Here is a 15,314-nt window from a genome sequence, read left to right as displayed (position 1 = left end):
TGATATATTTCAAATGTTTATTTCTTTTAATTTTGATGATTATAACTGACAACTAAAGAAAATCCCAAATTCAGTATCTCAGAAAATTAGAATATTACTTAAGACCAATACAAAGAAAGGATTTTTAGAAATCTTGGCCAACTGAAAAGTATGAACATGAAAAGTATGAGCATGTACAGCACTTAATACTTAGTTGGGGCTCCTTTTGCCTGAATTACTGCAGCAATGCGGCGTGGCATGGAGTCGATCAGTCTGTGGCACTGCTCAGGTGTTATGAGAGCCCAGGTTGCTCTGATAGTGGCCTTCAGCTCTTCTGCATTGTTGGGTCTGGCATATCACATCTTCCTCTTCACAGTACCCCATAGATTTTCTATGGGGTTAAGGTCAGGCGAGTTTGCTGGCCAATTAAGAACAGGGATACCATGGTCCTTAAACCAGATACTGGTTGCTTTGGCACTGTGTGCAGGTGCCAAGTCCTGTTGGAAAATGAAATCTGCATCTCCATAAAGTTGGTCAGCAGCAGGAAGCATGAAGTGCTCTAAAACGTCCTGGTATACGGCTGCGTTGACCTTGGACCACAGAAAACACAGTGGAGCAACACCAGCAGATGACATGACACCCCAAACCATCACTGACTGTGGAAACTTTACACTGGACCTCAAGCAACGTGGATTGTGTGCTCTCCTCTCTTCCTCCAGACTCTGGGACCCTGATTTCCAAAGGAAATGCAAAATTTACTTTCATCAGAGAACATAACTTTGGACCACTCAGCAGCAGTCCAGTCCTTTTTGTCTTTAGACCAGGCGAGACGCTTCTGACGCTGTCTGTTGTTCAAGAGTGGCTTGACACAAGGAATGCGACAGCTGAAACCCATGTCTTGCATACGTCTGTGCGTAGTGGTACTTGAAGCACTGACTCCAGCTGCAGTCCACTCTTTGTGAATCTCCCCCACATTTTTGAATGACTTGTTTCACAATCCTCTCCAGGGTGTGGTTATCCCTATTGCTTGTACACTTTTTTTTCCTACCACATCTTTTCCTTCCCTTCGCCTCTCTATTAATGTGCTTGGACACAGAGCTCTGTGAACAGCCAGCCTCTTTTGCAATGACCTTTTGTGTCTTGACCTCCTTGTGTAACGTGTCAATGGTCGTCTTTTGGACAACTGTCAAGTCAGCAGTCTTCCCCATGATTGTGTAGCCTACAGAACTAGACTGAGAGACCATTTAAAGGCCTTTGCAGGTGTTTTGAGTTAATTAGCTGATTAGAGTGTGGCACCAGGTGTCTTCAATATTGAACCTTTTCACAATATTCTAATTTTCTGAGATACTGAATTTGGGATTTTCCTTAGTTGTCAGTTATAATCATCAAAATTAAAAGAAATAAACATTTGAAATATATCAGTCTGTGTGTAATGAATGAATATAATATACATGTTTCACTTTTTGAATGGAATTGGTGAAATTAAATCAACTTTTTGATGATATTCTAATTATATGACCAGCACCTGTATATCTATGCTATACAGTATGTGTAAAAGAGTTATAAAGCACAGTTTAAATGTGACCTGTGCTGGCAAAATAAGTTGGAATGTGCATGGGCTAATTTTGAGCTATAGACAAAAAAGTAAAAAAAAAATTAGGTTTTCACAAAAATAAGTTCATTAAGCCCTTGTCCCCATGCTCCAAATAGTAATTAAACATCTAAAATTCTTTATTTTATCTTTATAATCTGACTGACATATGAATCACGCACACAAAGGCGCTTCTGCCAGCGCGCGATCCCGATAAATACACACAGACTGTATGCACAGAATTACAGTATTTAAGTAGGCTATTTACCCAAACATAATTTGCTGTTTTGGGAACCGTTAGGGAAAGCATCTGATGTGTAACATTATATTAGATCTGTGCTGTACAGTAGGACTTAGTATATAGGCTGTCAGTCTTATTAATGTTAATCAAACAATAAAAGAAATGATCGCTGCTCTTGATTGAACTGCTTTTGTAGTTTTAATTTATTTGTAAGGAACACGCTGAAGTGATATTTACATTTGATAAATTGTTTTTCAATTAATTGTTTTCCAGTGTTTTACTGGAATGCTTTTGTTTAGATGTAAAATAAAAGTAATGCACTAGGCCTATTTGTTTCTTTCTTATATTTGTTCTATTGTTTTTTTTTTTTTTTTTTATAACAGATAAAATAAAAATATAGTAATTAATATTAAGAAAGGAAGTGAAGGAAACAATTCAACGTTGCTAGGTGATTTTGCTTTGGAACCTTCAGAAAATTTCAACGTTTTCTCAGAACTGATTTTGCTGACTTTGTCGACTTCAAACGGATTTAACTTTTTGTCCGATTCCAACAAATAATATATCATTTTGAAGGTGTTTTAATGTAGAATGTGAAAATCAAAATAAAAATCATTGTGACTGATTTTGCCAGCATCTGTCTATTTATACTCTCCATTTGTGACCTGTGCTGGCAAAATCAGTTTAAATCCCTACACTAAGGCCCCGTTTACACTTGGTATTGCGATCGACCAAAATACATCTTATCACAGGTGGACAACACTAAATACAGGTGTAAACAGGGTGTGAAACGTTTTGAGCTCGTCCACTTTCAACCACTTCCAGAGGTAGTCGAAAATGCATTTGACCAGATTGCTTTCGTGGTGTAGTGATGTGGTCGAATGCGTTCGAGCAGCCACAAAAGACCGCCTACTGACCTAATACACGTGTAATCATTGCGAGACGTACAAGGACACGCGCTTATAAGACAAGATTTAAACTTTGACGGGCCGAATCAGAAGTATTATTTTCTGATAACACGAAAAAGAAACAACAGCAGGTAAGTGCAAGCAGAGGTAATATTAGTAGTGCACAATAACTTTAGCCCTCCTGCTCGTGTTTTGACACTGACAGAGGGATCTGCCCATTTACCTTCTTGACGTAATCAACACCACGGGGGTAATCTGGCCAGAAGTGATCGAAAGTGGACAGAAGAGATGGATTAAAACGCCAGGTGTAAACGGTTATGTCTCCATTGTCCACTTGTGATCCGATCGACCAAAACGCATCTTAATATCAGGTGTAAACAGGGCCTAAAAATGGAGATCATAATGAAGATTAGTGTTAATAACACAAACTTAGTGTTAATAGATGAGGAATGTTTTGCATGAACACACACATTCACTCTGATTGCATTAACCTGTTATTGTCATTTCTTTATTCTGTAAATGTAAGGAACGTCTTTATATTCAGTTACATGCTGTTATCCCTTTACAGTTACTGTCATAAAATGCTTGAATTACATGTTGACTTTTAAACCTAAATTTAACATCCAATAACAGTTATTTCAGCAAAATGAATATTTTTGTGCTGCATATAAATTTTTGCTCCCTCTACTGCCTTCAGTCTTTTTGAAGCGCTGCCGCTCGTTCGGTAAATTCTGAATTTTAACGCAGACTGTCAGGACAAGCCTTCATGCAAAATTGAAACACTTGCGTGAATATGAACATTTACAGATTACACAACCTAAAATGAAAGTGTTGCGCTGAGGAATCATATCACACATTAAACACGCATCTGTCAAAGCGCCTGACAGGACGAGCCATGTTAAACATTATGCTTATGCATTAGCTTGAAGTTTAAAGCATTCACATGTTTTGGGCAGCTTGGATCATGCATCTTTCCCGAAGCAGCTCACTCTGTTCCACTATTAGATTCATTTGCAGTGCCCTCCAAAAGTATTGGAACAGTAAAGACAAAATTGCTCTGTTGGCTGTGGAGTCAAGACATTTGCAAATATAATTAAAAGATGAATATGAGACAAAACTACAGAATGTCACATTTTATTATTAGACATTTCAACACATAGATGTTTTACCAAATAAAAAGAACAGCACTTTTAGAGTTCATCCCACTCATTGATGTGAGCATAAGTATTGGAACAGTTGAACATAAGGCAGATATAAAAGATTAAAAGCTATTATTTAGTTGTAGATCCCTTGCGCACAATCACAGCAGTGAGTCTGTGACCTGTAGACATCACCAGACTCTTGGTCTTATCCTTTGAAATGCTTTTCCCAGACTTTAATGCAGCCAATTCCAATTGTTGCTTGTTTTGAGTAGTTTCTGCCTTTACTCTCCTCTTCAGCTGGTGAAATTCATGTTCAATCGGATTTAAATCTGGAGATTGACTTGGGCAATCTAAGACTTTCCATTTCTTTGCCCTTATAAACTCCTTGGCTGAACTGGCAGGGTGTTTTGGGTCATTGTCCTGATGCAATATGAAGTACTTCCCAATGAATCTGGTGGCATTTTCTTGAATATTGGTAGGCAAGATGGTTTTGTATCCTACTGTCATCATACATTAAGTCATCAGTAAAGTTGAGAGGGCCTATTCCAGAGGCAGCCATGCATGCTCATGCCATGACACCACCTCCACCATGCTTTACAGATGAGGCTGTATGCTTGGGATCATTGCAGTTTCCTTTTTTTTTTCTCCACATTTTTGCTTTCTCATCACTTAGATAAAGGTTCATCTTCGTCTCATCGTTCCATAAACACAGTTCCAAAACTCTTCTGGCTCACCTTTGTGCTTTTTTGCAAACTCTAATCTTGCCGTTCTATTTTTGGAGCTGGTCAGAGGTTTGCATCTTGCTGTGTAGCATCTATAATTCTGTGTCAAAGTCTCCTGAGGACAGTAGATTGTCAGAGCATCACCCCAGCTTTCTGGAAGTTGTTGATGATTTTACAGACACGTCTTTTAGGATTAATTTTCACAGCTTTTATGATTTGTCTGTCATCAACTACTGTTGTTTTCTCAGCCGATCAGGTTGTTGCTGGTGTCACTGGTGTCACTGGTGGTTTCCAAACTCTTGATTTCTCCATGCCCTTTGTTTTTGCTATAGCTCTAATTGACTTCCTCTTTTCTTTTAGCATCCAAATTGTTTGCTTTTCTCTCAAAGTCAGCTCCCTCATCTTCATACTGGTTTGTGTGTGTCATCATCAAATGCAAGATTCAGAATACAGAAGTAATGGATATAACTGATACGACACATTCCCTGCTTTTAATATCTGAAGAATTAATGCAGCAGGACACAGCTGATCACTTAGAAAGACCTGTGAGGCAACTGTTCCAATACTTATGCTCATATCAGATAGAGGGATGAAACTCTCAAAGTGCTGAACTTCTTAGCTGGTTAAACATCTATATGTTGAATCACCCAATAATAAAATGTGACATTCTGTAGTTTTGTCTCATTCATCTTTTAATCATATTTGTAAATGTCTTGACTCCACAGCCAACAGAGCAATTTTGTCTTTACTGTTCCAATACTTTTGGAGGGCACTGTATATTCATTTCGTCCATAGAAATGCGTTATTCAGTGGTAAAATGTTACGCGACTGGCGGATGTTTTGCGTGCACGGTGGGCAGACGCGACTAATCAATAATGACATTTATTGTCGATGATTTTCATTATCGATTATGATCTATTTTATTGATTAGTAGTTGCAGCCCTAAACCTAATATAATTTGTTATAGTTTTTTCTTTCCATGAAAATAGCCACAGAAGCTGGCATGGCTTTAAACACAAACAAACAATTCTTTCTCTGCCAGGAACAAGAAGAAGAAAATCCCTCTGATGAATGGAGAGGAAGTTGACATGGACTTGTCAGCCATGGAGTAAGCTGTTTTTATATTTTATGAATTCATCACATACAGATCAGTGAATCTTCCAACTTTTAAGTGTGTAATACTTAGGAATTTATTACATTTGGTACATTTGAGTGACATTTAAGATTAATGCCTTTGAGCATATTTTGTCTAATAGTTGTAATTGTTTCAGCAGTATATCCCTGTTAAACATGCACACTATACTAATATTTTGCACAAACAAGAGACAAAGAGGTTATTTCTCACTGGTCCCCTTATGTTATCTGCCCCTTTCTTCTTTGATACTAATTTTTGTTTCATCTGACCATCTTTAGACTATTTCCTGTTTATTCAGTGGTACACCACTCTGACTAATTTATATATCTTAGACTTGCATGAATCTGATACATTGAAAATGTGATGTTTATCTGTGCGTAATATTATGCAGATTTGTGATGGATGTTAGGTGACTAGTGTTGTTGTCTCAATGTCAGAGCAGGCCAGGGCAGCCACAGGGGGCTAGAGAGATCAACTAATCTTTTCAGTAGCATCGGGGTGAGGATTAGCAGGGGGAAAGGTTATACTACCCTTACTGTACTGTGAGCTTAAGCAGTAGGGTTGGGCCGATAGACGATGCTGATGGCTGACAAATGTTGAGCTGGCATTGTGATTCCTTTCCCCTACCCCCTCTCCCACAATCCGCTGAATCCCAATAGGTGTGTTCGACTTGATGCGGCACTGCGCAGAATGATCAGTGTATGACATCAAAGTACAAAAAGAGTATTTCGAAAGCATAAGGAGCCGTCTGCTCTCTTATGGCTCTCACGGTACTTTGATGTCATACAATGATTGGTCTGCGCAGCGCCACTTCAAGTGTTCGGAAAGGAAATTACATGTACTACGGAACCCCTAAAGGGAATAAATACGAGATAGGAGGAAAAAATATATTTCAATACTTTCTCGCAATTATATTGTTGGATAATCATACTGTATATAAATTATGGGCATTAGGGGGCCACTATTAATATGCGGGGCATTGAAACCGCTTTTGAATGCGTGCTCTCATTTTACTTTCACTTTCGAGATTCACGATCACATGTACTCTATATACTACGGAGCAGCAGTACTTACCACACATTCGCCAATGTCCTCAGTCATCTCTACTTACTCTCTTTATGTGGTAAGTGAAATTTTATGTACATTAATACATAAAACTTCAAAATAAAATAAAAAAATACACTAGCAAGCGGCTAACCATGTCCCTTTAGTGGCTCCATAGAACGCGTTTTTTGTTTTCCATGCTCTTCTGAATACGGATTCACGCTTCGGGCACACCCTATCCCTGCCCCTCTACCCCCCCACCCATTTGTTCATTACAATGTTATACGGTAGAAATCGTCCAATTCCAATTTACCCATGATTAAGCAGGTTAATGTGGAATCTACCTTTTTATGCTTTCAGACCAGTCTCCTTTTTTTTTTTTTTTTTTTTTTTAATGATATCCATAGTCAGAATTTAAAATCCATGGTCTTTCTAGGCATTAGGAAAGTCCTTCCGAGTTTTAGTCAAAATCATGGCGAGCTTGATTAATTTGAACATTGTGCCAACAATGAACCCTTTTCTTCTGTTGTAATGTTACAGTGTTGACTCTCCTCTGCTGTGGATTCGAATTGATCCAGACATGTCCATCCTACGGAAGGTGGAGTTTGAACAGGCCGATTTCATGTGGCAGTACCAGCTGCGGTTTGAGAGGGATGTGGTGGCCCAGGAGGAGGCTATCTCAGCACTGGAAATATTTCCCACACCGGCCTCACGACTTGCTCTCACTGATATTTTAGAACAAGACCAGTGCTTTTATAAAGTCCGCATACAGGCCTGCTTCTGTCTGGCTAAGGTAAAACATGGTACCTTATATACAAAATATGTAGCATAGTTAGTTAAATTAGCAGTAAGATGGTAATGCATCTCATACACTACCTATCAAAAGTTTAAGGTAAGGAGATTTTTATATATATATATATATATATATATATATATATATATATATATATATATATATATATATATATATATATATATATATATATATATATATATATATATATATATATATATATATATATATATATATATATATAATTTTTTTTTAAAGAAATTAATACTTTGAATCAGATGCAATAAGTTGATCAAAAGTGACTATTTCTGTTTTTCCGAATTTTAAATTAATGTTATTTTGATATATTCATTAAAGAATCCTGGGGGGAAAAAATGTATCATGGTTTCCACAAAAACATAACCATAACTATGGTGGCCTAGAAGTGCAAAACAAATCACAATTCTGAAAACAAAATAAATTACAAATGCAAATCTAAAAAAAATAATAATAATTCAGAAAATACAACAACAATTCAGAAAACATTATAACAAGTCAGAAAACACAATAACAATTCAGAAAACACGACGACAAATCAGACAAACCGGAAGAGGTAGGTATAGTTTGAGACGGCGGCATTGGTTTGAGAGTAGATTACTCTCCACTGACTAGACGAGACATCTGTCAATCAAGGTATTCAGGATGACCAGCAGATTTGTGGTAGAAAGTTCGGAGATGGTATTAAAGTAGCTCAGTTGTAATGTGTTGTATGAATTGCCCTTACTATGAAATAAAAAATATGCATATGTACAATATGCATGTACATTTACAACACTACTCTGTATTATATTACCTTTGAATCAGAATACAAAAAACTAGTTAACGCTAATGTGAGGGTGTTTCTACAGCGTCTATGGGAGTGACGGTAAATTTGACACAGTTCTCTCTTCTGACTGCCGTTATCAGTATCTCTCAATTTTTTTTTCTTCTTTTTTGTAAGTCGTGAAAGCACTTTTTTTATATATTTGAGCAAATGGGAATGCAAAAAAAAAAAAAAAACGGACAGAGGTGCGTTAAATTATGATTTTTACATTTATTTTTTTTATGTGGGGCAGAGAGAACATATAAATACAAAATATTAAGAGTTGATCACTCTTTTTATTAGGAAAATTAGTCAAGTCACCTTTATTTATATAGCGCTTTTAACAATGCAGATTGTCAAAGCAACTTTCTAATATCAAAATAGGAAAATAGTGTGTCAATAATATAAAATGACAAGATTAAACACTCAATTTTCAGTTAAAGGCATTTCATTATTGAATTCAATGATGTCATCGTCCAGCTCAGTTCAGTTTAAATAGTATCTGTGCAATCATGCAGACGATATTGCTGGAAATTAAGTGTCTCCAACTAAGCAAACCAGAGGCGACAGCGGCAAGGAACCAAAAGTCCATCGGTGACAGAATGGAGAAAAAACCTGTTGTGTTTTCTGACTTATGTTTTTGGAATTGTTGTTGTCTTTTCTGAATTATTTTGTTTTTTAGATTTGCATTTGCATTTGTAATTTATTTTGTTTTCAGAATTGTGATTTTGTTTTTCACTTCTCGGCCACCGTACATAACCATTTTCAACTGTGATAAGAATAAGCAATGCTTCTTCAGCACCTCATCAGCATATAATGATTTCTAAAGAATCGTATGACGCTATGACGTAATTGCTGCTAAATTTCAGCTTTACCATTACAGGAATATATTATATTTTAAATTATTTGTTTAAACAGTGAATTTTGAATTATAATATTATTTCACAATTTTACTGTTTTACTTTATTTATTTTTTTTATTAAATTAATGTAGCCTTCCTAAGTATAAGAGCATTACTGAGCAACTGAGCATCCCCCACCTCTTTCTTCAGACTTGTGCTTGCCAGTTGACCATGTTTTCAATTTTTTAAATGTTAATCTCATTATGTTGTCTGAAATACAGGTTATCTTATTGCAAAAACACGGACTACGGTTAGAAAGTAGTGTAGGCCTAAATTATCATTGCATTGTTTATTATTTTACCATGACAGTAATTGAAGTAGCTTTTTAAAAGCAAAACAAAAGTGGCAATGTGGTAATTTGACATTATTAAGGTTACTTATGACTAATGACATTATTGTTAAGGTCAGTTAATCATCTACATCACCTTTAACACTATATTGTTTATTCATGCATTTGAATTAGCAGTTGAGTTTCCATAATGTTTGAAATTATATTGCTTGCTTTTTTGGGAGGCATTAACTGTTGACCTGTGTTAGATTGCTAATTCCATGATGAGCACCTGGACTGGCCCCCCAGCCATGAAGTCTCTTTTTACACGCATGTTCTGCTGCAAAAGCTGCCCTAATATTGTCAAGACCAACAACTTCATCAATTTTCAGAGCTACTTCCTGCAAAAGGTAATACCTTTTTTATAATTGGATAATTTCATATTTTAATTATAGCCTAGTTGGATAAGTTCATTTTTTATCTTCAACAAAAAGTATCATTGACAAAAGCATCCTTTGGACCGTAAGACAGGACCCAGTGATTCATGTCAGAAATGAAATATGTGAGACAAACAAGCTCCTCCGCAGTAGAGATGCTAGATATCGGCCCGGCATGTAAAGGTGCTGTAGAGGTCCCTCATTGAGCACTACTCTGGTGCCTGAATGTTAAATAACAATTGTTGTTAGTCATTAACACACAAGTAATTAAGAATAAGAATTATTCTTATACGTCTTTAATTCTTATAATTCTTATTGTGTGCTAGAGAATTATTGGAAACTCATTCCCTGCCATATCAGGCATTTGGCATTAATACTGTTTGAACAAGGCCCACAGCATCACCACCAAAGATCCAACTCACATCTTCAGCAAACTTTCTACTCTATATATCTCAACGGATATATTGCAGCTTATGGGCCAACACATCAGGCTGTTAAAACCCTGACACCTACTTCCATTTCAAAGGAAGAGGGCTGAACACTATTGTCAATCTTTTGCACCACAGCTTTGTTGCTAGAATGACACTAAAGTAGACTTGACTAATCTTTTCATGTAGACTATGCCTGTGGCCATGGCTCTGCTCAGAGATGTTCAGAACCTTTGTCCCAAAGAGGTCCTCAACTTTATACTGGACCTCATCAAATACAATGACAACCGGAAGAACAAGGTAATAGAGCAAAGAAAATTGGTTCGTATAAAAGAAATGAGCATTTTGATGAAAGGTAGAAGGCTACATGCTACAATTGATCTAAACCTGAAAGCACATGTTTTTTTTCTATACATTGCTGTCTTTATTTACATAAATTACTTGTCAGAGGTAACATCACAGAACTGTTAATTCTACTAACTGTTTTTTTTTTTTCTACTGCAGTTTTCTGATAATTACTATCGTGCTGAGCTGATTGATGCCCTGACAAATTCACTGACTCCTGCCATCAGCATTAATAATGAGGTGCGTACAGTGGACAACTTGAACACAGATGTTCGCCTGATCTTGGAGGAAATCACACGCTTTCTTAACATGGAAAAACTGCTGCCGAGCTACTGTAACACCATAACTGTCAGGTGTGTGATCTCTTTTACATGCATGTGATTTGTGGAAATTTAGATGGGTCTCATGAAAAGACTGCCAAGAATACCCATAACTGATGTCTGTACCTACAAACTTCTGAAAAGTGAATTTGCCAAGTTTATGAAACTTCCTCCTATTAAACTATATAGGCTAATACTTTAGAAATAAAAAATAGTACAAATAAATTAAGGTTCACATTTTATTTGTATTTAGCTTTCATACAAAAAAGAAATGTGAAATTCTCATTAAAAAAATTTGAAATTCCCATAAAATAAACAAACATCTGTCAGACTCAACTTTTTAAAGGCAGGGTAGGTGATTTGGTTCAAAAACTCTTTTTGTTATGCTGGTTGAAAGTCTCTTCTAAAGTCTCGTTGTTATTATTGTACTATTACACGTTTTGTACTGTAATGTAATGTTTTCTCACCGGTGAATGAGACACGAGGTAATGTGACAACGCTGCATTCAATTCTCCTCCAGCGCTGTCTCTCATCGTGTTCAATTACTCACCCTCATGTTGTTCCAAACCCGTAAGGCCTTCGTTCATCTTCGGAACACAAATTAAGATATTTTTGATGAAATCTGAGAGCTCTCAGATCCTGCATAGACAGCAAAGCAACTGCAATGTTCCCAGAAACATAGCAAGGACATCGGTAAAACAGTCTATGTGACATCAGTGGCTCAACTTCAATAATGCGAAGCTACGATAATACGTTTTGTGCGCAAAGAAAACAAAAATAACATAATTTATTCAACTATTCTTCTCCCCAAGTTACCATCTTCAGCCATTTTGGAGAGTACCACGACGCATGTGCGCATTTCCCCAGAACATAACGTAACGTAACGTAGCATAGCATTAGGGCTGGGCGATATATCGAACGCGATGTTAATGCACATCTCGTCAGTAAAGTCAGTTGAACTGCCTTCGATAATGAACGCGATATTGTGTAGCTTGTCAGTGAACTACGGCTCTGTGTATTAAATTCTGCTCCATTTGAAAGCAGGTGATGGAGATTTACCACTAATCATGGAACCGGCTTTACTGACGAGATGTGCATGACAATCGCATGCGATATATCGCCCAGCCTTAATCAGCATTGTTTACATTAAGGAGAAATCGCGCACATGCTGAATGTAAACAATGTTGATTGCGTAGATTACGTTCTGGGGAAAGCACGCACATGTGTTGTGTTACTCACCAAAATGGCGGAAGATGGTAACTCAGGGAGACGAGTTAGTGACAGTGACGGGCAGGATCTTTGCGAAAATAATTTACTAACGTACAAATTACGCTTCTAATGTGACCCAAACTTTAAAAGTACATTAAAATAGAAACAGCATAAAGTTCTTTTTTATTGAAATGTAGTAACTAAGTCATGTTTAATTATAATTTTCCCAGGTAATTGTTTCATATCGGTGGACAGGGCTGCGGACATGAGCAGGACAGATAACGGGGTCATGTGATGCGATTTCAAGTTTTCCTTTCTCTTTGGAGTGTTACAAGCTGTTCGTGCATAGATAAGATCCCTAAAGTTGCAAAGACTAAAGTCTCAAACCCGAAGAGAAATTCTTTATAAAAGTTAAGACTCGTCCACACACTCCTAAAACGGCTAATTTAAACACGCCCCCATGTCTACGTCACTGTGTGGGAAGATTTGCATAACATCGCCCAAATGTATACACAGAGAAAGAGGGCATGATTTTTATTCTCGCTGTAGTATTGTTGCTGCCACTGGCGCCATGTCATGGAGACGCTGTGTTTCGTTGTGAAAGCAAAACTACTTTGTTTGGGCTTCCAAAAGAGGACACAACAAGAAATCAGTGGTGAAGTTTTGTTTACGGAGGACTATTTCCTGAACCTGGGAGTAGCCTGCCAGCTGTGCTCAAAGGCTGTTTCTATACAGTGGGGCAATTCCAACTTTGCAAGGACAGTCTAGCACTTCTGACTCGCAGCCTGTAAGTATGTTTCCATATTTAAAGAATATGCGACTATTCAAATGCGAGTTTTGAGCAGTGTTGAGTAGGGCTGTCACGGTGAAGGAATTTCCCTTTCGGTATTTTTGAGTTCCTCAAAAGGTATTGTCGGTATTGTCGGCGTATATAATATCTGTGTATGTGTTATGATGTAAGGAATTCAGAAACCGAAACTAAATCGTGTTGAAACAGGAAGTGAAGTAAACAGAAGAGAACAACAAAATAACGGTCCACATAAAAGAACATAAACCTAACAATAAAGTCGTTAGGCTATTGTTATGTAACAGTTAGTGCTGATCCTCGAATCTGACTGGACAAGAGACTTTTTCGGTTGATATTTCATCTGTGTGTTCTAGATGGTCTATGCAGTTTCATTGTTACTCCACAACGTGGCATCAAAGGGACTGTCTTTGTGTGAGTCTTTAAACCGTTTATTCAACTACACGTTCAAAAACGCTGATTCATTCAAAGAGAGATGTAATGAAACGCTGTTGAAATCAACTTTGAGCGCCACTTTTAAAGGCTCAGCTGACCAGCAGAGCGTCGATGCTAAGACGGAGATTTCGCTTTCCTTGGACATGACAACCTGTTTTCACAAATATACATGACTCAGCCTGAAGGACAGACGCAGGTAATCGCTCGCGATCAGTCGACCTCTCTCTCATTCGCAATCTGTTTAGGCTTAAGTGCAAATCTGCTGAGCCTTTGTACAAATCAGCATGGTATACATTGTTATCATTACTAACTTATTTAATATTCAGTACACATGCACGAAGTGTAAAACGAGAAGTGCATAACCTTATGAAATGAAAACAAGCAAATATCGCGGTTGCTGCAGTTGTTGCATTCCTCTTCGGTTATGCTTGTCAATAGCGTGGTATTGCGGTTATTGCGTGGTATTGCGGTTATTGCGGAGTAGCGCTTGTAGTTTGTCGTTTCTCCGATCACAAATGCATATAGGTTATGTTTACGCGGCGCAATGCAACACGACGCGTAAAAACACAGTATAGGTCATTTATAATCAGTAGTTATGTCCCCACTGGGTGCAACAAATGCCTCGTTTATAATGGGTTTTATTGTTTTTGTCTCGTCGCGCCGGGACACAGCATCACAATACGGTAAGGGGTGTAACATTTCCGTCACACACTTGAGGTAATCGGCCAATCACAACACTGGATAGCTGGCCAATCAGCACACCTCGCTTCTCAGAACGATGATCTTTGAAGAAATCGACGTGCTTTAGAAAGGCGGAGCATAGAGGAGCAACAGTAATGTACAGTGTGGAAAATGTGTTTTTTGAACCGCAGTAAGAGATGTGAAAACAGTTTAAAAGTGAACGACAATAAAATAAACCTGCAAAATAGAGGGTGAGGTGGTAAGGATTTGGGAAAGCCGCGTATGGCTTTAAATGTATCGAACAGCATGAATGCAAAAGCATGGTCACGATGTAACATTTGCTTGCTAACCCATTATTTCTCTTATAAACAAAGCTTTGTACCTCACTTGTCATACATTAAAATGTTTCATCTGAGCAGCTGTGTGATTTGCCGCAGCACTGCCGGTGGAAGCGGTTCTCTGACCGCGCGGCACAGCCCCACGAGCCGCAGTTACGTTTGGGATCATTTTATTTTAAATGCAAACAATATCAATTGCAAACATTGCGATTTATGTTTTAAAATACAACAACGAGCACCATGAAACAATTTAAAGAGGCACGTTCAGTGGTCTCCGTGACGGCATATGAAACAGCCAACAAATGATCCCAAAAGTGACTATGGTGCGCACACTTCATTTTATCAAATGATCATAATCACATCTATTAATTTTACAATCCTGCTACTAGCCTTTATTTAGATTAAAATGCCCTTTAATCCGGGTGAGGAAGCTGACGTTTTGAGTGGCTTTTTGAGTGAATATGCCACTGCAATAGATGCATTTTGCAGTATTAAGGTTAATGATTAATCGATTAACTGATCGTAAACATTGATTGAAAATTGACATCCCTAATATATATCTTATATCTTATGTCTTAAATTTGTGCTTAAAAATCCTGCAGAAACCCTTTTCATATCAGTCATGAACATTCATTCATAGGGCCAGATTTACTAACAGCTTGCGCCAGCGCAAACCGTCTTTTGGCATTGAAATAGTACTGTCAGGATTTACTAAAGATATGCTGTGATGAATTGGTGCTGAAAAGCGTAGACA

General features: G+C 37.5%; 1 protein-coding gene across 5 annotated transcripts in view; it reads left to right on the top strand.

Annotated features, from left to right (window-relative positions):
• Nucleotides 1-15,314, top strand: part of taf2 (TAF2 RNA polymerase II, TATA box binding protein (TBP)-associated factor) — a 74,472-nt gene that overhangs the window by 30,733 nt on the left and 28,425 nt on the right. For all 5 annotated transcript variants that reach the window (XR_009266263.1, XR_009266262.1, XM_058745937.1 and 2 more), the window contains exons 15-19: nt 5,623-5,688; nt 7,300-7,552; nt 9,832-9,972; nt 10,617-10,727; nt 10,932-11,125. Coding sequence is in view for 3 of the 5 variants with exons in the window: in XM_058745937.1 (XP_058601920.1) it covers nt 5,623-5,688; nt 7,300-7,552; nt 9,832-9,972; nt 10,617-10,727; nt 10,932-11,125 (765 nt within the window). In the remaining 2 variants the exon portion in view is untranslated. The remainder of the gene's footprint in view (nt 1-5,622; nt 5,689-7,299; nt 7,553-9,831; nt 9,973-10,616; nt 10,728-10,931; nt 11,126-15,314) is intronic.

This window comes from Onychostoma macrolepis, chromosome 16, assembly GCF_012432095.1.
Source record: "Onychostoma macrolepis isolate SWU-2019 chromosome 16, ASM1243209v1, whole genome shotgun sequence".
Classification (NCBI taxonomy): domain Eukaryota; kingdom Metazoa; phylum Chordata; class Actinopteri; order Cypriniformes; family Cyprinidae; genus Onychostoma; species Onychostoma macrolepis.
The sequence above is the reverse complement of the archived record's forward strand: the minus strand, read 5'-3'. Positions and strand labels throughout refer to the sequence as shown.